Raw genomic sequence first — 25,299 nt, 5'->3', positions numbered from 1 at the left:
ACCCACTCCAGGATTCTTGCCTGGGAAATCCCATGGATAAAAGAGCCTGGTGGGCTACAGTCCATGGGCTCAAAAAATGTCAAACATGACTGAGTGATTGACCATACATGACTAAGATCATTTCAAAGAACAGGTGTGGGTAGAATGTTCATAAAGTAGCACCTAATAAGATGAAAGTTCCTTAGGCACTGATTATACAAATTATACAAGACTAATTCTACAAAGGAAAAATATTTAAGAACAACTAATACCTTCCAAGGATTTTTAGTGTTTCAGTTCAGTTCATTTCAGTTCAGTTCAGTCGCTAAGTCATGTCCAACTCTTTGAGACCCCATGAATTGCAGCACGCCAGGCCTCCCTGTCCATCACCAACTTCTGGAGTTCACTCAGATTCACATCCATCGAGTCAGTGACACCAATCCAGCCATCTCATCCTCTGTCGTCCCCTTCTCCTCCTGCCCCCAATCCCTCCTAGCATCATAATCTTTTCCAGTGAGTCAACTCTTCGCATGAGGTGGCCAAAGTACTGAAGTTTCAGCCTTAGCATCATTCCTTCCAAAGAAATCCCAGGGCTGATCTCCTTCAGAAAGGATTGGTTGGATCTCCTTGCAGTTCAAGGGACTCTCAAGAGTCTTCTGCAACACCACAGTTCAAAAGCATCAGTTCTTCGGCACTCAGCCTTCTTCACAGTCCAGCTCTCACATCCATACATGATCACAGGAAAAACCATAGCCTTGACTAGACGGACCTTAGTCGGCAAAGTAATGTCTCTGCTTTTCAATATGCTATCTATGTTGGTCATGACTTTTCTTCCAAGGAGTAAGCGTCTTTTAATTTCATGGCTGCAGTCACCATCTGCAGTGATTTTGGAGCCCCAAAAAATAAAGTCTGACACTGTTTCCACTGTTTCCTCATCTATTTCCCATGAAGTGATGGGACCAGATGCCATGATCTTCGTTTTCTGAATGTTGAGCTCACTTTCCAATAAATACATGCTTTGATGCCAGGCACAAAATGTCCGCAGCATAAAAACCTAATCATAATGTTTAAATGGATGCTTATCAGCCCTAAGAACTGCCAAAAAACCTATCAAGCTTGTACTTTTCATGGTGACGGTCTCTACCACCCCATTAGGAAACATGATGTTTGTCCTTATTAAGCAAGAGGAGGTGGTGAGGGGGAAGTGCAGGTTAGAGGTCCATGAGTGGTTGTTTGTAGGGGAGGAGATCTGTTGACTTACTGATTAGCTATATACACATCTGGATTACATGCTCTCTGCTTGGAAGATATCCTTTGTGATTACCTGGTTGTCAGATGGTATAAAAGGCAAATCCAGGCTCTGCAAGACCAGTACTGACAGCAACCATGGCAAAGCTTATTCTCCTCACAGGTGAGTCCGTAATTGGAGATGGAGCCTTATTCTTACCTGATTTCTTTCCCTCTCTGGATCTGAAAGGCATGAAGTAGTCTTCACACATAGCTCTACATTTTTCTATTCTTCTTTCATCATTTCAAATTTCCAAGGGAATCCTGACATGCACAAATATATCTGCTTCTAATTCTCTTCTCAATTGACTATGGCAGCCATTTCTGTCTTCTTTGATGCCATGAGTACAGTCCTGAAAGAAAGGCTAGTTTTCTTCCAGTGCTTGTCTTACTCTCCCATCTCTTGTTGGGTTGTTTCCTTTTCTCCATCTTCCTATGCCAACTCATTTTAATTGGTATTATTTTTATTTACATGCTTGTGTTTTTGGTCTATCTTTTTCAGAGATAGAAATCAGTAGGGACTGAGATACAGTTATGCAAGTTGTCTTTTTTCCTACTGTTTTCAGGATTATTCCTCTTTTATCCCTTACTGTTCTACTATGCTGCTATATTATAAAAATATCAGAAATTCAATCATTTAAATGGGTAGATTCAGTACATTGTTTAAAGCCAAGTAGTATCCACAGCTTATTAGTTGCTCTAGAGCTGAGATTTACAAACTTTTTATAGCTTCAGCTTTTCCAGATGATATCTCGAACTCAATTTATAAAACAATCAGATCAAAAGTGCTCTGGTAGAAGCCAGGGAATGCCATCTGGAGTCTTGCCTCAAAGTTCCTACTTCTTCTCTTCTGCTATAAGTGTTCTTAAAGTTGGTTTAAATAAATTCCAAGGCTCTCAGAGATATTGAGTTCACTGATTTAGAGGATGCTTTGTGTGTGAAGGCTGTATTCATCTGAGTTAAGGACAGTGAAGCATGGATGGGTGTGTAGTCACTGAGTAGAGTAAATTTTGGATAGTTTCAGTAAGTAGATCTTCCATAGATAGTAGACTTCCAACTCCGCATTCAATAACATTTGTTACTGACATGGAAGTGAAAGAATAGGGAGCCATGCTCATTTTTTACTAAGAGAAAGGAAGTGAAGCTTTATTGTTTGTTGTTGTTTAGTCGCTAAGTTGTATCCTACCCTTTTGCAACTCCATGGACTGTAGCCCACCACACTCCTCTGTTCTTGGGATTTCCCAGGCAAGAATACTGGAGAGGGTTGCCATGCCTTCCTCTAGGGGATCTTTCCAACCCAGGGATCAAACCTGTGTCACCTGCATTGGCAGGTAAATTCTTTACTATTGAGCCACCAGGGAATCCCTTTGCCTTCCTTGAAAAGCCTACTATTTGGCATAACCCCTGAGTGCCACTTGGGTTGTAAACATCTATGAACCATAGCATGGTACCCAAGGCCTCAGAATTATATTTGGCAAGATATAGACAACTGGTTCAGAATTCATGTTGTTTCTTTCTCTCTAGGTCTGGCCTTTCTGCTGAATGCTCAGCTAGGTAAGTCATGGACTCTGTATTTTATCCTTGACATAATGTTTCCTCTACCATAAACCTCCAAACTCTGTAAATTATACAAAATGCAATTTTTGTCTGCTTAATGTATTAAATGCTATTTTTTCATATCCCAATATTACTTTTTAAAAAATACATACCAAGAGATAAGCTGTACTAGGGAAAGAAAGCTACTGTCTTCTTCACAAACAGATGGGTCTGATGTATTGGCTGCTACTGCTATCCTCTTCAGCATGATCACCTGAGAGTTATACATTGGTATTCACTGGGCTTCATAGGAAGACTACCAGGCATCTTTTCTTAAGTGGTTCTCCAGCTTAGCCAAGATCACAAAATGAATCTGTCAAAGTTCAAAATAACCAGCCTCAAGTCAGTGACTGGTTCCCACATTAGAAGCTCTGAACTCATTTGTGAAGGTGTTCCTACTAACCAACCCAGCACAGAGAACAGGCATCTGAGGGAAATGGAGGCAAACAGAGGCAAAGATAACACTTATAGCACATTTCAGTAGTACCTAACTCAGGCCATTGTTCTTACTTCTCACTATCCTCAGGTTCTGCCTACCAGCTGGTATGCTACTTCTCTAACTGGGCCCAGTACCGTCCAGGCCTGGGAAGCTTCAAGCCTGACAACATCGACCCCTGCCTCTGCACTCACCTGATCTATGCCTTCGCTGGGATGAGTAACAGTGAGATCACCACCATTGAATGGAATGATGTGGCTCTCTACAGTTCTTTCAATGACCTGAAAAAAAAGTAAGAGAAAGGGGAGATATCTGAGTTAGTATCTCCCAGGCCAATACTCCCCAGACATTAATTAATGTGCAAACAAGTCATTCTTAAAATGCAGTTCAGGTTCAGTGAGTCTCAGGTGGAAACTAAGACACCGTATTTATAACAAGCTTCCCAGTAATGTCGATGCTTCTTGTCCAGGAGTTGAACTTCAAGTATTGAGGCTATACATAACATAGAACATTGCCTGCTTTAGCTAGTATTAAAAAATTAGTTCTGTTTCTTCCTTCCTTTCTCTATCAATATCTTTTTAAATTGTTCCTTTCAAGGCAGGTTTTTTTTTCTTTTTTAATTGGAGGATAATTACTTTACAATATTGTGGTGGTTTTTGCCTGACATTCACATGAACCAGCCATGGGTGTACATCTATTCCCCATCCTTACCCTCCCTCCCACCTCTCTCCCCATCCCATCCTTCTGGGTCATTCCAGTGCATCAGCCCTGAGCACCCTGTCTCATGCATTAAACCTGGACTGGCAATCTATTTCACATATGATAATATACATGTTTCAATGTTATTCTTTCAAATCATCCCACCCTCACCTTCTCCCACAGAGTCCAAAAGTCTGTTCTTTACATCTGTGTCTCTTTTGCTGTCTCGCATATAGGGTCATCATTACCATCTTTCTAAATTCCTTATATATGTATTAATATACTGTATTGGTGTTTTTCTTTCTGACTTACTTCACTCTGTATAACAGGCTCCAGTTTCATCCACCTCATTAGAACTGATTCAAATGCATTTTTTAAATAGCTGAGTAATATTCCGTTGTGTATATGTATCACAGCTTTCTTATCCATTCATCTGCTGATGAACATCCAGGTTACTTTCATGTCTTGGCTATTGTAAACAGTGCTGTGATGAACACTGGGGTACACATCTCTTTCAATTCTGTTTTCCTCAGTGTATATGCCCAGCAGTGGGATTGCTGGGTCATATGGGAGCTCTATTTCCAGTTTTTTAAGGAATCTCCACACTGTTTTCCATAGTGGCTGTACTAATTTGCATTTCCACCACGTATGAGGGTTCCTTTTTCTCTGCACCCTCTCCAGCATTTATTGTTTGTAGACTTTTTTATAGCAGCCATTCTGACCGGCATGAGATGGTACCTCATTGTGGTTTTGATTTGCATTTCTCTGATAATGAGTGATGTCGAGCATCTTTTCATGTGTTTGTTAGCCATCTGTGTGTCTTCTTTGGAGAAATGTCTATTTAGTTCTTTGGCCCATTTTTTTATTGGGTCGCTTATTTTTCTGGAATTGAGCTGTAGGAGTTGCTTGTATATTTTTGAGATTGTCAGTTGCTTCATTTGCTATTATTTTTTCCCATTCTGAAGGCTGTCTTTTCACCTTGCTTATAGTTTCCTTCGTTGTGCAAAAGCTTTTAAGTTTAATTGGGTCCCATTTGTTTATTTTTGCTTTTATTTCCATTACTCTTGGAGGTGGGTCATAGAGGATCCTGCTATGATTTATGTCAAAGAGTGATTCACCTATGTTTTCCTCTAGGAGTTTTATAGTTTCTGGTCTTGCATTTAGATTCTTAATCCATTTTGAGTTTATTTTTGTGTATAGTGTTTAGAAGCACTCTAGTTTCATTCTTTTACAAGTGGTTGACTAGTTTTCCCAGCACCACTTGTTAAAGAGACTGTCTTTTCTCCATTGCATATTATGGTCTCCTTTGTCAAAGATAAAGTGTCCATAGGTGTGTGGATTTATCTCTGGGCTTTTTCTTTTGTTCCATTGATCTATATTTCTGTCTTTGTGCCAGTACCATACTCTCTTGATGACCGGTTGCTTTGTAGTAGAGCCTGAAGTCAGGTAGGTTGATTTCTCCAGTTCCATTCTTCTTTGTCAAGATTGTTTTGGCTATTCGAGGTTTTTTGTGTTTCCATACAAATTGTGAAATTATTTGTTCTAGTTCTCTGAAAAATACTGTTGGTAGCTTGATAGGGATTGCATTGAATCTATAGGTTGCTTTGGGTAGTATACTCATTTTCACTATATTGATTCTTCTGATCCATGAACACAGTATATTTCTCTATCTATTAGTGTCATCTTTGATTTCTTTCATGAGTGTTTTATAGTTTTCTATATATAGGTCTTTTATTTCTTTAGGTAGATTCATTCCTAAGTATTTTATTCTTTTCGTTGCAATGGTGAATGGAATTGTTTCTTTAATTTCTCTTTCTGTTTTCTCATTGTTAGTGTATAGGAATGCAAGGGATTTCTGTGTGTTAATTTTATATCCTGCAACTTTACTATATTCATTGATTAGCTCTAGTAATTTTCTGGTGGAGTCTTTAGGGTTTTCTATGTAGAGGATCATGTCATCTGCAAATAGCGAGAGTTTTACTTCTTCTTTTCCAATCTGGATTCCTTTTATTTCTTTTTCGTCTCTGATTGCTGTGGCGAATACTTCCAAAACTATGTTGAATAGCAGTGGTGAGAGTGGGCATCCTTGTTTTGTTCCTGACTTTAGGGGAAATGTTTTAAATTTTTCACCATTGAGGATAATTTTTGCTATATGTTTATAATATATGGCTTTTATTATGTTGAGGTATGCTCCTTCTATGCCTGCTTTCTGGAGGGTTTTTATCATAAATGGATGTTGAATTTTGTCAAAGGCTTTCTCTATTTCCATTTTGGAACTTTCTCTAGTTCCATTTTGTAAAGTTATACTTTTCTAAGAATTTGTCCATTTCTTCCAAGTTGTCCATTTTATTAGCATCTATTGAGATAATCATATGGATTTTATCTTTCAATTTGTTAATATGATGTATCACATTGATTGATTTGTGAATATTGAAGAATCCTTGCATCTCTGGGATAAAGCCCATTTGGTCATGATGGATGATCTTTTTAATATGTTGCTGGATTCTGTTTGCTAGAATTTTGTTAAGGACTTTTGCATCTATGTTCATCAGTGATATTGGTTTGTAGTTTTCTGTTTTGTGGCATCTTGGTCTGGTTTTGATATTAGAGTGATGGTGGCCTCATAGGATGAATTTGGAAGTTTACCTTCCTCTGCAATTTTTTGGAAGAGTTTGAGTAGGATAGGTGTTCAGTTCAGTTCAGTCACTCAGTCGTGTCCAACTCTTTGTGACCCTATGAATCACAGCATGCCAGGCCTCCCTGTCCATCACCAACTCCTGGCGTTCACTCAGACTCACGTCCATCGAGTCAGTGATGCCATCCAGCCATCTCATCCTTGGTCGTCCCCTTCTCCTCCTGCCCTCAATCCCTCCCAGCATCAGAGTCTTTTCCAATGAGTCAACTCTTCGCATGATGTGGCCAAAGTACTGGAGTTTCAGCTTTAGCATCATTCCTTCCAAAGAAATCCCAGGGCTGATCTCCTTCAGAATGGACTGGTTGGATCTCCTTGCAGTCCAAGGGACTCTCAAGAGTCTTCTCCAACACCACAGTTCAAGAGCATCAACTCTTCAGCACTCAGCCTTCTTCACAGTCCAACTCTCACATCCATACATGACCCATGGAAATTTAGCTCTTCTCTAAATTTTTGGTAGAATTCAGCTGTGAAGCCGTCTGGTCCTGGGGTTTTGTTTGCTGGAAGATTTCTGATTATAGTTTTGATTTCTGTGCTTGTGATGGGCCTGTCAAGATTTTCTATTTTTTCCTAGTTCCATTTTGGAAAGTTATACTTTTCTAAGAATTTGTCCATTTCTTCCAAGTTGTCCATTTTATTGGCATATAGTTGCTGATAGTAGTCTCTTATGACCCTTTGTATTTCTGTGTTGTCTGTTGTGATTTCTCCATTTTCATTTCTAATGTTGGTTTGATTCTTCTCCCTTTGTTTCTTGTTGAGTCTGGCTAATGGTTTGTCTATTTTATTTATCTTCTCAAATAACCAGCTTTTAGCTTTGTTAATTTTGGCTATAGTCTCCTTTGCTTCTTTTGCATTTATTTCTGCCCTTATTTTTATGATTTCTTTCCTTCTACTAACCCTGGGGTGCTTCATTTATTTTTTTTCTAGTTGCTTTAGGTGTAGAGTTAGGTTATTTTGATTTCTCTCCTGTTTCTTGAGGTACATTTGTACTGCTATGAAACTTCCCCTTGGCATTGCTTTTACTGAATCCCATCGGTTTTGGGTTGTTGTGTCTTCATTTTCATTCTTTTCTATGCATATTTTGATTTTTTAAATTTCTTCTGTGATTTGTTGGTTATTCAGAAGTGTGTTGTTTAGCTTCCATGTGTTTGTATTTTTAACAGCTTGTTTCCTGTTGACATCTAGTCTTACTGCATTGTGATTGGAAAAGATGCTTGAGATGATTTCATTTTTTTTGAATTTACCAAGGCTAGATTTATGGCCCAGGATGTGATCTATCCTGGAGAAGGTCCCATGTGCACTTGAGAAAAAGGTGAAATTCATTGTTTTAGGGTGAAATGTCCTATAGATATCAATTAGGTCTAACTGGTCCATTGTATCATTTAAAGTTTGTGTTTCCTTGCTAATTTTCTGTTTAGTTGATTTATCCATAGATGTGAGTGAGGTATTAAAGTCTCCCACTATTATTATGTTACTGTTAATTTCCCCTTTCATACTTACTAGAATTTGCCTTACATATTGCAGTGCTCCTATGTTAGGTGCATATATATTTATAATTCTTATATCTTCTTCTTGGCTTGATCCTTTGATCATTATGTAGTGTCCTTCTTTGTCTCTTTCCACGGCCTTTATTTCAAAGTCTATTTAATCTGGTATGAGTATTGCTACTCCTGCTTTCTTTTGGTTTCCATTTTCATGAAATATCTTTTTCCAGCCCTTCACTTTCAGTCTATATGTATCCCTAGTTTTGAGTTGGGTCTCTTGTAGACAGCATATATAAGTAAGGTTAAGTTTCTCAGTCATGTCCGACTCTTTGTGACCCCATGGACTGTAGCCTACCGGGCTCCTCTGTCCATGGGATTCTCCAGGCAAGAGTACTGTAGTAGGTTGCCATTTCCTTCTCCAGGGGATCTTCCCTACCCAGGTATCAAATCTGGGTCTCCAGCATTGCAGACAGACACTTTACCATCTGAGCCACCAGGGAAGCCCCAGACAGAATATATAGTGGTCTTGCTTTTATATCCATTCAGTCAGTCTTTGTCTTTTGGTTGGGGCATTCAACCCTTTTACATTTTAGGTAATTATTGATAAATATGATCCCATTGCCATTTACTTTGTTGTTTGGGGTTCGAGTTTATACCCCCTTTCTGTGTTTCCTGTCTAGAGAAGATCCTTTAGCATTTGTTGAAGAGCTGGTTTGGTGGTGCTGAAATCTCTGAACTTTTTCTTGTCTGTAAAGCTTTTGATTTCTCCTTCATATTTGAATGAGATCCTTGCTGGGTACAGTAATCTGGGTTGAAGGTTTTTTTCTTTCATCACTTTACGAGTGTCCTGCCATTCCCTTCTGGCTTGAAGAGTTTCCATTGAAAGATCAGCTGTTATCCTTATGGGAATCCCCTTGTGTGTTATTTGTTGTTTTTCCCTTGCTGCTGTTAATATTTGTTCTTTGTGTTTGATCTTTGTTAATTTGATTAATATGTGTCTTGGGGTGTTGCAATTTGGGTTTATCCTCTTTGGGAAACTCTGAGTTTCTTGGATTTGGGTGGTTATTTCCTTCCCCATCTTAGGGAAGTTTTCAACTATTATCTCCTCAAGTATTTTCTCAAGGCCTTTCTTTTTGTCTTCTTATGGGACTCCTATGATTCGAATGTTGGGGCTTTTAACATTGTCCCACAAGTCTCTGAGGTTGTCCTCATTTCTTTTAATTCTTTTTTCTTCTCTGCTTCATTTATTTCCACCATTCTATCTTCCACCTCACTTATCCCATCTTCTGCCTCAGTTATTCTACTGTTGGGTTCCCTCCAGAGTGCTTTTGATTTCAGTTATTGCATTATTCATTAAGACTGACTCTTTTTTTATTTCATCTATGTCCTTGTTAAACTATTCTTGCATCTTCTCAATCTTTGTCTCCAGACTGTTTATGTGTAACTCCATTTTGTTTTCCAGATTTTGGGTCATTTTTACTATCACTATTCTGAATTCTTTTTCAGGTAGACTCTCTATCTCCTCCTCTTCTGTTTGGTTTGGTGAGCTTTTATCATGTTCCTTTACCTGCTGAATATTTCTCTGCCTTTTCATCTTGTTTAGGTTGCTGTGTTTGGGGTAGCATTTCTGTACACTTGGAGTCTGTGGTTTCTCTTTATTGTGGAGGGTCCTCCCTGTGGGTGGAGTTGGACGAGTGGCTTGTCAAGGTTTCCTGGTTAGGGAAGCTTGCGTTGGTGTTCTGGTGGGTGCAGTTGGATCTCTTCTCTCTGGAGTGTAATGAAGTGTCCAGTAGTTAGTTTTGAAGTGTCTATGGGTTTGGTGTGACTTTTGGCCACCTGTATTTTTGTGCTCAGGTTTATCTTCCTGCATTATTGGAGAATTAGCTTTAAATGTCTTGCTCTGGAACTTGTTGGCTCTTGGTTGGTGCTTGGTTTCAGTGTAGGTATGGAGGCTTTTGGATGAGCTCTTATTGAATAATGTTCCCTGGAGTCAGGAGTTTTCTGGTGTTCTCACGTTTTGGATTTAAGTCTCCTGCCTCTAGCTTATTCTTACAGCAGTCTCAAGACTTCTTCATCCACACAGCACTGATGATAAAACATCTAGGTTTTTGGTGAAAAGATTCTCCACAGTGAGGGACACCCCACGAGGTTCACAGAGTTACATGGAGAAAAGAAAAGGGAGGAGGTGACCAGAAGGAGAAGAGGGGGAATCAAAAGGGGAGAGAGAAATCTAGCCAGTAATCAATTCCCTATTTGCTCTCCACAAACTGGAACACTCAGAGAGTTTCACAAAGTTCCATAGAGAAGAGAAGAGGAAGGAAGGAGATAGAGGTGACCAGGAGGAGAGGAGAGAGAGTCAAAAGGAGAGAGACCAATCTAGCCTGTGATCAGTTCCCTAAGTGTTCTCCACAGCCTGGATCACCCAAAGAGATTCACAGAGTTAAGTAGACATTAGAAGGGGGAGGGAGGAGATAGGTGACCTGGGGGAGAAAAAGGAGAGTCAAAAGGGGAGAGAGCAATCAAGCCAGTAATCACACTCCTAAGTAAAAATGGGTACTGAAAACTGGAATCTTAAAGGTACAGAATTGATAACAAATATCAAAAAGCAAAGATTAAAAGTCTAGAGTAGAGGTTAGACTCTCAAAAATAAAATATAAAAAAAAAATCACAAAAGTTATTTAAAAAATATGAAATTTGCTTTTAAAATAGAGTTTTTTTTTTTTGCAAGGTAATAGTAAGTTTTAAAAATAAGAATTAAAGGAGTGATAAAGAACTTAAAATTTTTTTCAAAATTTAAATTAAAATATGATAATAGTAAAATATATCTAGGAATTTCTCTGGAGCTGTTAAGGGCAGTATGGGGTCAGTTCAGTTTCAGATAGTTCCTTGTTCCAGCTTATACTTCTTCTCAATGTCTATAGGTCCCTTCCAATGTAGCCAGTGCTAACTAGAGGGTTTTAATCTGTTGCACCTCTCACTTCCAAAGTGGTTCCTTCTTTGTTTATTTTGGCTTCCTCTGCAAGTCTCTTCAGTATCTAACTTCTGCCCTGACACAAGGTGGCAAAGGTGGTCATTTATTAGGCTCACTTTTTCACTGTGCTGCAGGGAGGGAGGAGCACCACAAACAAATATCATTGGCATGTGTGGAGAGTGTTCACAGTGTCTGGGCCACACTGGGTTTTCCCCCGCCCACCGTGTGTGTGCTTTCCCGGGCTACACTGCTTAGCCTCCAAGTTGCTCTGCAAGGGAACTGTCAAAGGCAGGCCCTAGGTTCTATGCACCTCCCAGGTCTAAGCCACTCAGGTTCAGGTTCTCAGGTACTCCACAAAGATACAGACTTGGTTGGGCCTGCGTTTTGTGCCCTTCCCAGGTCCAAGCAGCTCAGGTGACCAGGTGCTTGGCGAGCTCAGTCTCCCCAGGTGGGGCCGGGCATCTTATCACCTCCTCTGTCCCAGCCACTTGGTTTCCTGGGTGCGCAGCGGGAGCACTGTCTCAGGTGTGTCATGTGTCTCCTCTGGGGAGCTGATCTCTGGCTGTGACCCTCCTGGTGGATGTCAACCATCCAGGATCCCAGGAAGACTTGGTTAACAACTGGAAGCCTGCTCTCAGTTTGGTAGAGGATGCCATCTCTGGGGTGGAGATTGCCCCCTTTCCAGCTCTGGCTGTCACCCACCTGCCTCCCTGCCTCCAGCGGGGGATGGGCCAGTCCACTGCCAGCTGGCTCTCCTCTGGTATTCGTTCAGTCCTTTGTTCTGTGAGTGGGCCTGCAGAGCTTTAGGTTAGAGCCTTTCACCGGAAAGTTCTCTTTCCTCCTTTTTTTTTTTCCCCCCCTCTTTCTGGCTATCCCACAGTTTGGGTTGCTATCTCACATTAGCTCCCTCAGATTGCCCTCAGGGCATTCAAGCCTGGTCCTTACCCTAAGCAATGCAGCCTGCACCTCCCTGCTCAGCTCCAGCTTGCTGGTGGTGGATGCTAGCATCTGGGCTACTTCTCTGCTGGGAGTTGTAGTTAGGCACATAACCTGTGGGTTTTGTTTGTTTGTTTTTTCCTCCCAGTTATGTTGCCCTCTGAGATTCCAAAACTCCCCACAGACCTGCCAGTGAGAGGGTTTCCTGGTGTTTGGAAACTTCTCCTCTTTTAAGACTCCCTTCCCAAGACGGCTCTCCATGCCTAACTCTTTTGTCTCTCTTTTTATTTTTTATTTTTTTATTTTATTTTATTTTTTTTTGATGTCTGATCTGATTTATTTGTTACTCTCAGAACATCTCATTTTTGACTGGACTCAGACTTAGAAGTAGAAGCTCTCAGAGAGGACAGCCTCCGTCTCTTGGCGATCTGTTCCTGCCGTTTTTCTTTGGCCTCCTTCATTCTCTTGGCCAAAAGTTTAGCATATTCTGCAGCCTCTTCTTTATTTTTCTTAGTACGCTGTTTCTTCAGAGCAATACGCCGGCGTTTGTGTTGCAGAACTCGTGGAGTCACAAGACGCTGAATCTTGGGTGCTTTAGTCCTAGGTTTCTTACCGTCTTTGTTTAGGGGCTTTCGCACAACATATTGGCGGACATCATCTTCTTTAGAGAGATTGAAAAGTTTGCGGATTCTGCTAGCTCTTTTGGGACCCAGGCGACGAGGCACTGTAGTATCAGTGAGTCCAGGAATATCCTTCTCCCCTTTTTTCACAATGACCAAATTGAGAACACTCAGATTGGCATCCACAATGCAACCCCGTACAGATTTGCGCTTTCTCTCTCCAGTACTCCTTGGTCTGTAACAGGAATGCCCCTTACTTAGAAGCAGGCGAACTTGGCCATGGGTCAAGACACCTTGCTTCATAGGGAAACCCTGCTTATCGTTGCCGCCACTGATTCGGACCACATAACCCTTCCATTCTTCACCCAGAGCGTCAGCAGCAACTTCTGTGGCCATACGCTTCTCGTAGAAGGTACGAAGTTTTCGTTCATCGTCCACTTCAATGAGATTCTGGCAACCAGTGGCCGGGAAAGAGATGTTCAGCTTCATTGTGAAGCGGCCGACTGCCTCCGAGGCGCCACGAAAAAGACTCTTTTTATTTTTTATATTTTGTCCTACATCCTTTTGAAGACAATGGGCTACCTTTCTGGGTGCCTGGTGTCCTCTGCCAGAGTCAGAAGTTGTTTTGTGGTATTTGTTCAGTGTTCAAATGATCTTTTGATGAATTTGTGGGGGAGAAAGTGGTCTCCCCGTCCTATTCCTCCACCATCTTCTCAATATCTTTTTTATGACCTAGGAAACTGCAAACCATCTTAATTACTTGAATCAGAGAGCAGGAAGCAGAGGACACTGAAGATTAGACATAGCAGAGGTCAGGAAATCAGAAGAGTTTACTGTATTTTAATAGAGTTCTACTTTGGGGGAAAATGAAACAAAACAAGCAAGAAAATCTTGGTATCTTTAAATTTCTAATTTGTTTGGTTAGTTACATCTAGGAGAAGTAAGGCTATGTGCTATTGCAAACATCAGTAGTGGCAGTATCTAGAATGTAGCTACTAGAATTTGAGTTATGATCTGTGTGTGCATGCTAAGCCAATTCAGTCATGTCCCACTCTTTGCACCCGTATGGACTATAGCCCACCAGGCTCCTCTGTCCATGGGATTCTCCAGGCAAGAATACTGGAGTGGGTTGCCATGCTCTCCTCCAGGGGATCTTTCCCACCCAGGGACTGAACCCACATTCCTTACATCTCCTGAATAGGCAGGCAGATTTTTTACCACTAGTGCTGCCTGGGAAGCCCAAGCCCTTTAAGAGTGGTATTTCTTAAACTGATTTATTATTGATCTTGCATCAAAATCACATATGAGGCAGTTGATAAAAATCTCAGTCCCTTAAGCAACTGAATCACAGTCTTTGAGAAAGGGGCTAAACACCTGAAATTTCAATGTTATCCTTCAACTCTGGCCCTTGTACTCTATTCTTATCTAAGCTGATGCTTGAGAACCACTAGTCCAGAAAATGTTCATGATTCTAAGCCAACTGATTCATATTCATTATCACAGAGTCTGAGATAGTAATTATGTCCAAGCAACATTACCATTTCAGCTGATAGGATAGAATGTAAGAATTGCCAGTACAATCCTATTTTTTAAAAACCTAGTCCTGTGGAACAAGAACTCATAAATGAAGGTCTTAAAGAGCTTAACCATGAAGTGAGGGAGAATTTTACAAGACACTTTCTTGCTGCAGTTTAGCCCAGGTGTACTGGAAGCAACTTCAGATGAAAATGGGCTTCCAACATTAGGCCCGAGAAGCAGAGAAGGAAGAGGAACTTTGAGAGTTTGAAGCAGGGATAGCTGCAGAAATGAACTTCCAGGACAAGATCCAGGAGGATCCTGCTCACCCATCAAGTGCTGCCCTCAATCCCACGTGAAGGCATTGCCCTAACAGTATTAGTCACTCAGTCGTGTCTGACTCTTTGTGACCCGCCCTGGACTGTAGCCTTCCAGGCTCTTCTGTCCATGGGATTCTCCTTGCAAAAATACTGGAATATGTTGCCATTTCCTCCTCTAATGGATCTTCCCAACTCAGAGATCGAACCCGAGTCCTCCGCATTGCAGGCAGATTCTTTACTTTCTGAACCACCAGGAAAGCTCTGTAGTTTAAGTATCAACCTATTTTTTTTCTCAGTTTTTTACTATAATAGTTTAAACTATAGTATGATTATATTTCTCTTTTATATGCTAAGTTGCTTCAGTCATGCCCGGCTCTTTGCTACCGTCTGGACTGTAGCCTGCCAGGCTCCTCTGTCCTTTGGATGCTCCAGGCAAGAATACAGGAGTGGGTTGCCATTCTCTTTTCCAGGAGATCTTCTCTACCCAGGGATCAGACCTGCTTCTCTTATGTCTCCTGCATTGGCAGGAAGATACTTTACCACTAGCACCACCAGGGAACCCCTTGTTCCTTTTAACTCATGGATAAACTGTTCTTTTATTCTCAAGGAGAAAAAAGCAGTCATCTAATTTAGATTTTGCTAAAGAACTCTGTGCATTCATAATGATAACACAAACAATTTTTATAAAGAAAGTGTTCTGTAGTGATGGGAAATTGTTCTACAGAATATCTTATCAATACAACATTAAAGTTTATAATCAAGCCTGATACAAAGCATTATTATTTTAAATTGAGGGATTCATGGATTTTGAAGTTTTTCTTTTCTCTACTTTGTTTTGCAGGAACAGCCAGCTGAAAATTCTCCTGGCCATTGGAGGCTGGAACTTTGGAACTGCCCCGTAAGTCCTCTATGAGAGAGTTAGATATTCATTTAATTTGCTATGGATAACAGGTTAGCCCAGTGTGACCCATGTCCCTTCAGATTTCATAACCTGCTGCTGCTGCTAAGTTGCTTCAGTCGTGTCCAATTCTGTGTGACCCCATAGACAGCAGCCCACCAGGCTCCTCTGTTCCTGGGACTCTCCAGGCAAGAATACTGGAGTGGGTTGCCATTTCCTTCTCCAATCCATGCATGCAGGCTAAGTCGCTTCAGTCATGTCTGACTCTGTGCAACCCTATGGACAGCAGCCCACCAGGCTCCTCTGTCCACAGGATTCTCCAGTCAAGAATATTGGAGTAGGTTGCCATTTCCTTATCCAGATTTCATAAACTAAGATGGGGTATTAAGGATGTACATCAAACAAATATGCTACTTAAATATATTACTATACCAGAATCTCAGTACTAAATAGAACACAATTTATTGTATATGTTTACATTTAGATGGATATTCCAGGACTCCATTCACAGAGATTCAGTGACTGAGACTTCAAAACAATCTCTTCTTAAAGTATTTCAGAAGTACAATGCCTGAGAAGAGAGTTATAGCACTTTTCTCCATTTACCTTCTGGAAGAAAGGAAGAGAAAGTCATGAAAATAAATAGACTCTTTCAAGGGCATATGAACTTCAGAGACTATTTAGAGAGACAACACAGTGAGCCAAGGTAAACAGGTGTTCAAAGCAACAGATCCAATTTGGGAGAAAAATCAGAGTTGGGTGGATAACAAAGTAAAGAGAACGTTGAGGTACCATGGCTGGCAGAGTAGTTATATAAAGAAGTACAGAAGAAAACCAGCAATATACTTTTATCTGGGCTTTGGGTCCTAGTGAAAAGCTTTGAGGCAAAAATATAGGAGTTTGAATTTACAAGACATTGTGGCCACCAAGGCCTCACTCTGCCTTCTTTGAATCTCCCTCAGTTTCACTGCTATGGTTGCCACTCCAGAGAACCGCAAAACTTTCATTTCTTCAGTCATCAAATTCCTGCACCAGTATGGATTTGATGGGCTGGATTTTGATTGGGAGTACCCTGGCTCTCGTGGAAGCCCATCTCAGGACAAGCATCTCTTCACTGTCTTGGTGCAGGTGAGGAGGAAGGTGGCACCGTTGAGCCCAAGAAAATTCAAAGAAGAATTCTTTGCAAGGAGAATCTGGTGGTTCCAGAATGAAGTAAACTGGAGTTTCAACTTATTGGATCTTTGCATCACAAAGATTCTTGGATATCATGCTTATATTCAACAGCATTTGATAACAACATTACATGTGTTATGTGCCAGGCACAATTTTATAAGCTGTTTTTAAAGTCATAACCCATTTCATCTTCATATGTACCCTATGATAAAGATACTATAAGTATCATAACCTTTATTTTACAAATGAGAAAGCTAAAATATAAAGAGTTTAAGTAACCTAACATCAAACAACTAATAGGTGTCATAACTACCCATGTAGTCTGGGTACTACATGGATACTAATGAGTACTAATTTTTTGAAGGATTCTTAAGCAATCTAGACATATGGCAAAACTCATGTTTTAGAAGGATTACTCTGACTTTAACCATGGAGGATGAATTAGGAGGAGGTACGGAGGCAGAGAGTTAGGAGGCCATTACAATAACTCAAACCAGAAATGGATCTGAATAAAGATCCTAACAGTGAGGACAGAAAGAAGAAGTATATAAGAGATAGTAGGAGGGTAGAATCAATAGGATTTGGAGACCAATTGGAAGTGGGAAAAGAGAGAACTTCCAGTTTTCTGTCCTTGAGAATTGATTTGACTCTGGTCCTCTTAACTAAGATGGTAAATACAGGAAGAAGGTAGATTTGAAACAAGAAGAAAAACTCATTAATTTGTCTTTGAACATGATTAGTGAGAGGAATTTTTAGGGCATCATAAGAATGCCCAATAGACACTGGATGAATAGATATTGGATGAATGAGAAACTGGTGTTCAGGACAAGAACTTGATTTGATATATTGTATTGACATCATCAACAAAGTTAAATAATTAAGAGATCACCAAGGAAAAATGAATGGAGTAAGAAAAGCAAGGATGGTTTTTAGATTTCAGTTCAGTTCAGTCGCTCAGTTGTGCCTCTTTGTGACCCCATGAACCACAGCATACCAAGCCTCCCTGTCCATCACCAACCGCCAGAATCTACCCAAACCCATGTCCATTGAGTCGGTGATACCATCCAGCCATCTCATCCTCTGTCATCCTCTTCTCCTCCTGCCCCCAATCCCTCCCAGCATCAGAGTCTTTTCCAGTGAGTCAGTTATTCACATCAGGTGGCCAAAGTATTGGAGTTTCAGCTTAAGCATCAGTCCTTCCAATGAACACTCAGGACTGATCTCCTTTAGGATGGACTGGATGGATCTCCTTGCAGTCCAAGGGACTCTCAAGAGTCTTCTCCAACACCACAGTTCAAAAGCATCAATTCTTTGGTGCTCAGCTTTCTTTATAGTTTAACTCTCACATCCATACATAACCACTGGAAAAACCATAGCCTTGACTAGATGGACCTTTGTTGACAAAGAAATGTCTCTGCTTTTTAATATGCTATCTAGGTTGGTCATAACTCTCCTTCCAAGGAGTAAGCATCTTTTAATTTCATGGCTGCACTCACCATCTGCAGTGATTTTGGAGCCCCCCCAAAATAAAGTCAGCCACTGTTTCCCCATCTATTTGCCATGAAGTGATGGGACCAGATGCCGTGATCTTCGTTTTCTGAATGTTGAGCTTTAAGCCAACTTTTTCACTATCCTCTTTCACTTTCATCAAGAGGCTCTTTACTTCTTCACTTTCTGCCATAAGGGTGCATCATCTGCATTTCTGAGGTTATTGATATTTCTCCCAGCAATCTTGATTCCAGCTTGTTCTTCCTCCAGCCCAGAGTTTCTCATGATGTACTCTGCATAGAAGTTAAATAAGTAGGGTGACAATATACAACCTTGACGTACTCCTTTTCCTGTTTGGAACCATTCTGTTGTTCCATGTCCAGTTCTATCTGTTGCTTCCTGACCTGCATACAGGTTTCTCAAGAGGCAGGTCAAGTGTTCTGGTATTCCCATCTCCTTCAGAATTTTCCACAGTTTATTGTGATCCACACAGTCAAAGGCTTTGGTATAGTCAATAAAGCAGAAATAGATGTTTTTCTGAAACTCTCTTGCTTTTTTGATGATCCAGCAGATGTTGGCAATTTGATCTCTGGTTCCTCTGCTTTTTCTGAAACCAGCTTGAACATCTGGAAGTTCACGGTTCACATATTGCTGAAGCCTGGCTTGGAGAATTTTAAGCATTACTTTACTAGCATGTGAGATGAGTGCAATTGTGCGGTAGTTTGAACATTCTTTGGCATTTCCTTTCTTTGGGATTGGAATGAAAACTGACCTTTTCCAGTCCTGTGGCCACTGCTGAGTTTTCCAAACTTGCTGACATATTGAGTGCAGCACCTTCACAGCATCATCTTTCAGGATTTGAAATAGCTCAACTAGAATTCCATCACCTCCACTAACTTTGTTTGTACTGATGTTTCCTAAGGCCACTTGACTTCATATTCCAGGATGTCTGGCTCTAGGTGAGTGTGAGTGATCACACCATCATGATTATCTGGGTCATGAAGATCTTTTTTGTACAGTTCTTCTGTGTATTCTTTCCACCTCTTCTTAATATCTTCTGCTCCTCTTAGGTCCCTACCATTTCTGTCCTTTATTGAGCCCATCTTTGCATGAAATGTTCCCTTGGTAGCTCTAATTTTCTTGAAGAGATCTCTAGTCTTTCCTATTCTATTGTTTTCCTCTATTTCTGTGCATTGATCACTGAGGAAGGCTTTCATAGATTTACCCTTCCCCAAGATAGAGATTTTTCCTATACCATCTGTTATACCATATTGTCTGCCAGTATCCAATAATTTCAATACTAAGTAATTCATTGGTTGAAAAATCAATCCACTTACTTGTTGAGCAGCTCTAGTGATCAAAAAGAACATCTATATTCTTAGTCAAGACATACTTCCAGTCACAATTAATAACTTCCAATCATTGTTTCTAGTCTGTTCACTGAACTATCAAAGAATAAACTTCACCCTTTGGCAATATATTGGTTGGTCCAATATTTGAAGACAGCTATAATATTTTGTTAATAATTTTTCTTCTTCTAGTTAAATAACCTAGTTCATTTAACAAGTATACATATGACAATTTTTAGACACATTCTTCACTGGAGCACAGTTATGAAAACTGAATTCAGTACTCAGGATGAGATTAGAGTCACACAAAATAAAGGTGAATTAACCTCTAGCATTGAATGGGAACCTATCACCTGGCTGTTAATAGTTTCCTCATTGACCAATTGAACATTTAACTTGTTGGGATGTCAGTCCAATAAAGTAGCTCATTTACTGGACAAAGGGAAGCAAATTTATGTACTGTTAAAACCTGGATATAAATTATTACAGCAACTATAACTTCATAGTGCAGTGATATGAGTAGAGCTCTGACTCATCATCTGGGACCTGGGTTTTGGTCATGACCTGGCTACTAACTTGCTGTGAGACTTTTGTGAAATTATCTAACTTATACACATATTAGTTATACAATTAATACCATCAATCCTGTCTACTTTATAGGAGTATTGAGAAACAAAACGCTGGACTGGAAGAAACACAAGCTGGAATCAAAATTGCTGGGAGAAATATCAATAACCTCAGATATGCAGATGACACCACCCTTATGGCAGAAAGTGAAGAGGAACTAAAAAGCCTCTTGATGAAAGTGAAAGAGGAGAGTGAAAAAGTTCACTTAAAGCTCAGCATTCAGTAAACTAAGATCATGGCATCCAGTCCCATCACTTCTTGGGAAATAGATGGGGAAACAGTGGAAACAGTGTCAGACTTTATTTTGGGGGGGGCTCCAAAATCACTGTAGATGGTGAGTGCAGCCATGAAATTAAAAGATGCTTACTCCTTGGAAGAAAAGTTATGAGCAACCTAGATAGCATATTCAAAAGCAGAGACATTACTTTGCCGACTAAGGCCCGTCTAGTCAAGGCTATGGTTTTTCCAGTAGTCATGTATGGATGTGAGAGTTGGGCTGTGAAGAAGGCTGAGCACTGAAGAACTGATGCTTTTGAACTATGGTGTTGGAGAAGACTCTTGAGGGTCCCTTAGACTGCAAGGAGATCCAACCAGTCCATTCTGAAGGAGATCAGCCCTGGGATTTCTTTGGAAGGAATGATGCTAAAGCTGAAACTCCAGTACTTTGGCTACCTCATGCGAAGAGTTGACTCATTGGAAAAGACTCTGATGCTGGGAAGGATTGGGGGCAGGAGGAGAAGGGGACGACCGAGGATGAGATGGCTGGATGGCATCACTGACTCGATGGACATGAGTCTGAGTGAACTCCGGGAGTTGGTGATGGACAGGGAGGCCTGGCGTGCTGCAATTCACGGGGTCGCAAAGAGTCGGACACGACTGAGCAACTGAACTGAACTGACTGACTGAGAAACAAAAGTAAGATAAAATATGTGAAAGCATTTTTAAAAAGTAAAGCATTATATAAATATAAATTTATTAATAGTTAAGGAGTTGGAATCAGTTTCATAGTTGCTTTACTATACTTGATTATTCTATAGGAAACACGGGAAGCTTTTGAACAGGAAGCCAAGCAAACCAACAAGCCCAGGCTGCTGGTCACCGCTGCAGTAGCTGCTGGCATCTCCAATATCCAGGCTGGCTATGAGATTCCCCAGCTATCGCAGTGAGTGACTCACCTTACCTCAAACCTCCTGTAGGCATCACTCTTGCAAGGTAGAATTGTGCTTTGTCTTGCTACCCAGGGACTTTGTTCAGGGTGTTTTGGAAGTGGTATCTTTTGTTCGTTTAAGTGTGGGACATAACTACTGTTGTTATTTAGTCACTAAGTCATGTCCAACTCTCTTGGGACCCTATGGACTGTAGCCCACCAGGCTCCTAGGTCCGTGGGAATTCCCAGGCAAGAATACTGGAGTGAGTTTCCATTTCCATCTCTAGGGGATCTTTCCTACCCAGGTTCAGAACCTGTGTCTCCTGCATTGGCAGGTGGATTCTTAATCACTGATTCTTTACTGTTGAGCTACCAGGAATGCCCATGTAAGTGTTGGAAATAGCCATGGGAAATGCTTTACAACCCTTTATTCTACCTCAGGTACCTGGACTTCATCCATGTCATGACCTATGACTTCCATGGCTCCTGGGAAGGCTACACCGGAGAGAACAGCCCTCTCTACAAATACCCAACTGACACTGGAAGTAATGCTTACCTCAATGTGGTGAGTCTCCACACAGAGGCAGACCAGAGATGCTGTAAATTACATGCAGATTCAGGAACAAAACAAACATAAATTCTGCAAAAGTCTCATTTGGATAACTCTTCTAAGTGACCGATTTTATCTCATTTACTGTAGGCTCAGATGGTAAAGTGTCTGCCTACAATGTGGGAGACCCGGGTTCAATTCCTGGGTTGGGAAAATCCCCTGGAGAAGGAAATGGCAATCCACTCCAGCACTCTTGCCTCGAAAATCCTATGGACAGAGGAGCCTGATAGGCTACAGTCCATGGGGTCACAAAGAGTCGGACACGACTGAGCAACTTCACTTTCACTGTAACCTCACCAAAATATTTTTGAAAAAGTACAAACTAATCTATGTCATGAGCATCATTAAATTCTACCTGTTAGGTCAGTGGACTAGCATAACTAAGCATCGGGTCTTCAGCTGGGTAGGCCTCTAACTCACCTGCTACCTTTTCAGGAATACGCCATGCACTACTGGAAGAGCAATGGGGCCCCGACTGAGAAGCTCATCGTTGGATTCCCTGCCTACGGACACAATTTCATCCTAAGAGACGCTTCCAGCAATGGCATTGGTGCCCCAACTTCTGGTGCTGGTTCTGCCGGGCCCTACACCAGGGAGGCTGGGTTCTGGGCCTACTATGAGGTAGGTAGGCTGGGCTGTACAACTGGAGTTCTAGAATGCCATGTCCTGTGCTGCACAATAGCCTTAGGGCTAGAACCTGCAAGAAGCTTGAATGTTCATTCTGTCCACTATTTACCTATTTTAACACAAATATTACTCCAAATGCTTCAGATGTATAAGTAACCTATTCATTTACCTAATCCAGTATGAAGATTTATAGTGTGCAATATCCCTTCAAACTACAATTGTTGTTCTTTGTTGTTTAGTCACTAAGTCATGTCTAACTCTTTTGCAACTCCATGGACTATAGCCTGCAAGGCTCCTCTGTCCATGGGATTCTCCAGGCAAGAAAACTGGAGTGGGTTGCCATTTCCTTCTCCAGGGGATCTTCTCAACTCAGGGGTTGAACCCACATCTCCTGCATTGCAGGTGAATTCTTTATTGCTGAGCCACCAGGGAAGCCCATTCAAACAACAGACTGCATACTTAAGGTCATTTATATTAACACATAAGGGAATTAAGTAACTATCTCCCATACTGATGTGGGTTCCCAAAATCATGCACTAAGAATAAGGCTAAATCTGAGTATTTCAAAAACAACTTGTTGCTATTTACTGCAGATAAAAGGTCATAATTAGAAACCTGTGGAAAACCCCAATTGGAGACATGACAGAAAAAAAAAAAATCAAAGAGGAAGGTGTATGTTTTATTTTTCATGGGAGTCATATTTAAAGGATTTGAATCTCTTGACTTTTTAAAGATCTGCACCTTCCTGAAAGATGGAGCCACTGCGGCATGGGATGACTCTCAGAACGTGCCCTATGCCTACAAGGGTACTGAGTGGGTTGGTTATGACAATGTTAACAGCTTCAGAATCAAGGTAAGGTCAGCCCCTCCAATGTGCTTTCAGCTCAGCCCAGAGTCTCAAGAAATAAAATGACTCCTGGTGTCCTCGATCCTTAAATAGGCTCAGTGGCTTAAGGAGAACAACTTTGGAGGTGCCATGGTCTGGGCCATTGACCTGGATGATTTCACAGGCACTTTCTGCAACCAGGGCAAGTTCCCCCTGATAAACACCTTGAAGGATGCTCTTGGCCTGAAGAGTGCAAGTAAGTGACAGTAGGGGAATGCCCAGGGTGTATAGATGCTCCTTTTCCAACTCAAGACAGCCTAATATCTTCCCACGCCCTTTGCCCCCAGGCGTCTCCTCATTGCTGTTGTCTGGCTGAGAGAGGCATTTACATTCTTTCCTCGTTAGCAATTGTGTGTTCTAATGAGAAACCAGGTCTGCTGGGAGGGTTTTCCAGGTCTGCTAAGTTTTAAAGGTGTGCAAAAACCTCAGGAAATTAGGCTGACCTTCAATATTAGCATTTACTTTTCTATGAACCCCTTATTAAAAGTCTCCTTCAGCCTGCCTGAGGAGACTGAATAACAAACCCTAAGCAGTACCGGGGTGGGTTTAGGGTTTAGTCATTGTGTCCAACTCTTGTGACCCCATGGACTGACTGTAGCCTGCCAGGCTCCTCTGTCCAGTGGAATTCTCCAAGCAAGAATATTGGAGTGAGTTGCCATTTCCTTCTCCAGGGGATCATCCTGATCTAGGAATAGAACCCAGTTCTCCCGCATCGCAGGCAGATTCTTTACCGACTGAGCTAAGAGGGAAGCCCATACTGACATATTTCTAAATCTATAATTCAGGGGAAGCACCAATTCTCTAGATTTCATCCAGATTTTCTCTTAGAGCTTATCTGCTCACCACTTAAACCCAAATCCTAGAAAAGCATTTTGCATATACTGGATGCTCAGTAAAAATTTTTTAGAAATAATTTTAGCATTATAAGAGAGAACTTTTAAAATTTAAAACCAGGCTGGCTTGAAATTAGAGCTGCTCTTAATTCCTAAGTATGGAGTTACCTTGTGAGCTCCTCAGGTGACAGGACCCAGAGCGAACAGCAACCCATCTCCAGATCTCACCTCAGGCCTGCTAGTTCTTCACCTCTAGGTGAATCTGGGAGCCTCTGCCAGGTCTGCTCTTTGTGCTGTTTCAGCCTGTAATGCCTCCACTCAGACCAGTGAGCCCAGCAGCAGTCCTGGAAATGGAAGTGGGAGTGGAAATGAGAGCAACAGCTCTGAGAGTAGAGGATACTGTGCTGGCAAAGCCGATGGCCTCTACCCAGTGGCGGATAACAGAAATGCCTTCTGGAACTGTGCAAATGGAATCACATACGAGCAGAATTGCCCGACTGGGCTTATCTTTGACACCAGCTGTCACTGCTGCAACTGGGCATAAAACTGACCTGTGTCTCCATTTTCTAAGGTACAAGTCTCCTTTGCCTAGCACACCTTGTTCCTACCTAAAGTTCTGCAATAAAATGCATCAATTAAAACATGAGTGTCCTTGGTTTTAAGTGATTTGGGTGGAGACCTTTCTAGATGTGAAAATACAGGCTGGGCATGGGCTTGGAGTGGCAGAAGAGTGTGTGTGAGAAAGTCATGGCACCAACAACCTCACAAGTCTTTTATTTGCTTAGGTTGATATTTATGAAGGTTACAAGCTGTCAGAAGGAAATTTATGCATGTTTGACGTTGGCAGGGGGTGAAGTCATGAAGAAGATAGGTCTCTAGTTTGGTGAGTGTCCTCGGTAGGGAGCCAAAATGATTCTGGGAGTCTTAGGGGCACAGGCCTCTTGACTTGCTCAAGGAACAGAAGGCCAGGGCATTCTCTCTATGCCTGCTGAAGTCCTGGAGCTGGTCCAACCCTCTGAATTGTCAGCTTTGGGAAGGTCTGTGCAGTGGACTCCTCTGGGGATGTCTGCTTTTATCAGGAGTGAAAGAAGAGGTCTCTTCCTTGAAACCATATATAGTGGTCACT

At 41.3% G+C, this 25,299-nt stretch overlaps 2 protein-coding genes across 2 annotated transcripts; one reads left to right on the top strand and one right to left on the bottom strand.

Annotated features, from left to right (window-relative positions):
- The first annotated feature begins 1,336 nt into the window (after positions 1-1,336).
- Positions 1,337-24,816, top strand: CHIA (chitinase acidic). The gene is made up of 11 exons (XM_040232059.1): positions 1,337-1,390; positions 2,791-2,820; positions 3,389-3,590; positions 15,377-15,433; positions 16,396-16,561; positions 21,108-21,232; positions 21,659-21,782; positions 22,263-22,448; positions 23,188-23,307; positions 23,395-23,536; positions 24,476-24,816. The coding sequence occupies exons 1-11, from the start codon at positions 1,366-1,368 to the stop codon at positions 24,715-24,717; spliced, it is 1,419 nt and encodes a 472-aa protein (XP_040087993.1). The 5' UTR covers positions 1,337-1,365; the 3' UTR covers positions 24,718-24,816.
- Positions 12,404-13,224, bottom strand: LOC120856694 (40S ribosomal protein S6-like). The gene has a single exon (XM_040232060.1). It carries the CDS (start codon positions 13,187-13,189, stop codon positions 12,440-12,442), a length of 750 nt encoding a protein of 249 aa, XP_040087994.1. The 5' UTR covers positions 13,190-13,224; the 3' UTR covers positions 12,404-12,439.
- Positions 24,817-25,299: the final 483 nt, after the last annotated feature.

This window comes from Oryx dammah, unplaced genomic scaffold (assembly GCF_014754425.2).
Source record: "Oryx dammah isolate SB20612 unplaced genomic scaffold, SCBI_Odam_1.1 HiC_scaffold_28, whole genome shotgun sequence".
In the NCBI taxonomy this organism is placed as follows: Eukaryota; Metazoa; Chordata; class Mammalia; order Artiodactyla; family Bovidae; genus Oryx; species Oryx dammah.
This window is presented reverse-complemented; position numbering and strand designations above follow the sequence as displayed.

Bases quoted from the DNA above. Each gene is read 5' to 3' on its own strand.
- CHIA (XM_040232059.1), top strand. From the start codon at position 1,366: ATGGCAAAGCTTATTCTCCTCACAG. The intron at 3,591-15,376 runs GTAAGAGAAAGG...TTTGTTTTGCAG, and splicing joins TTCAATGACCTGAAAAAAAA to GAACAGCCAGCTGAAAATTC. The intron at 21,783-22,262 runs GTGAGTCTCCAC...CTACCTTTTCAG, and splicing joins GTAATGCTTACCTCAATGTG to GAATACGCCATGCACTACTG.
- LOC120856694 (XM_040232060.1), bottom strand. From the start codon at position 13,189: ATGAAGCTGAACATCTCTTTCCCGGCCACTGGTTGCCAGAATCTCATT.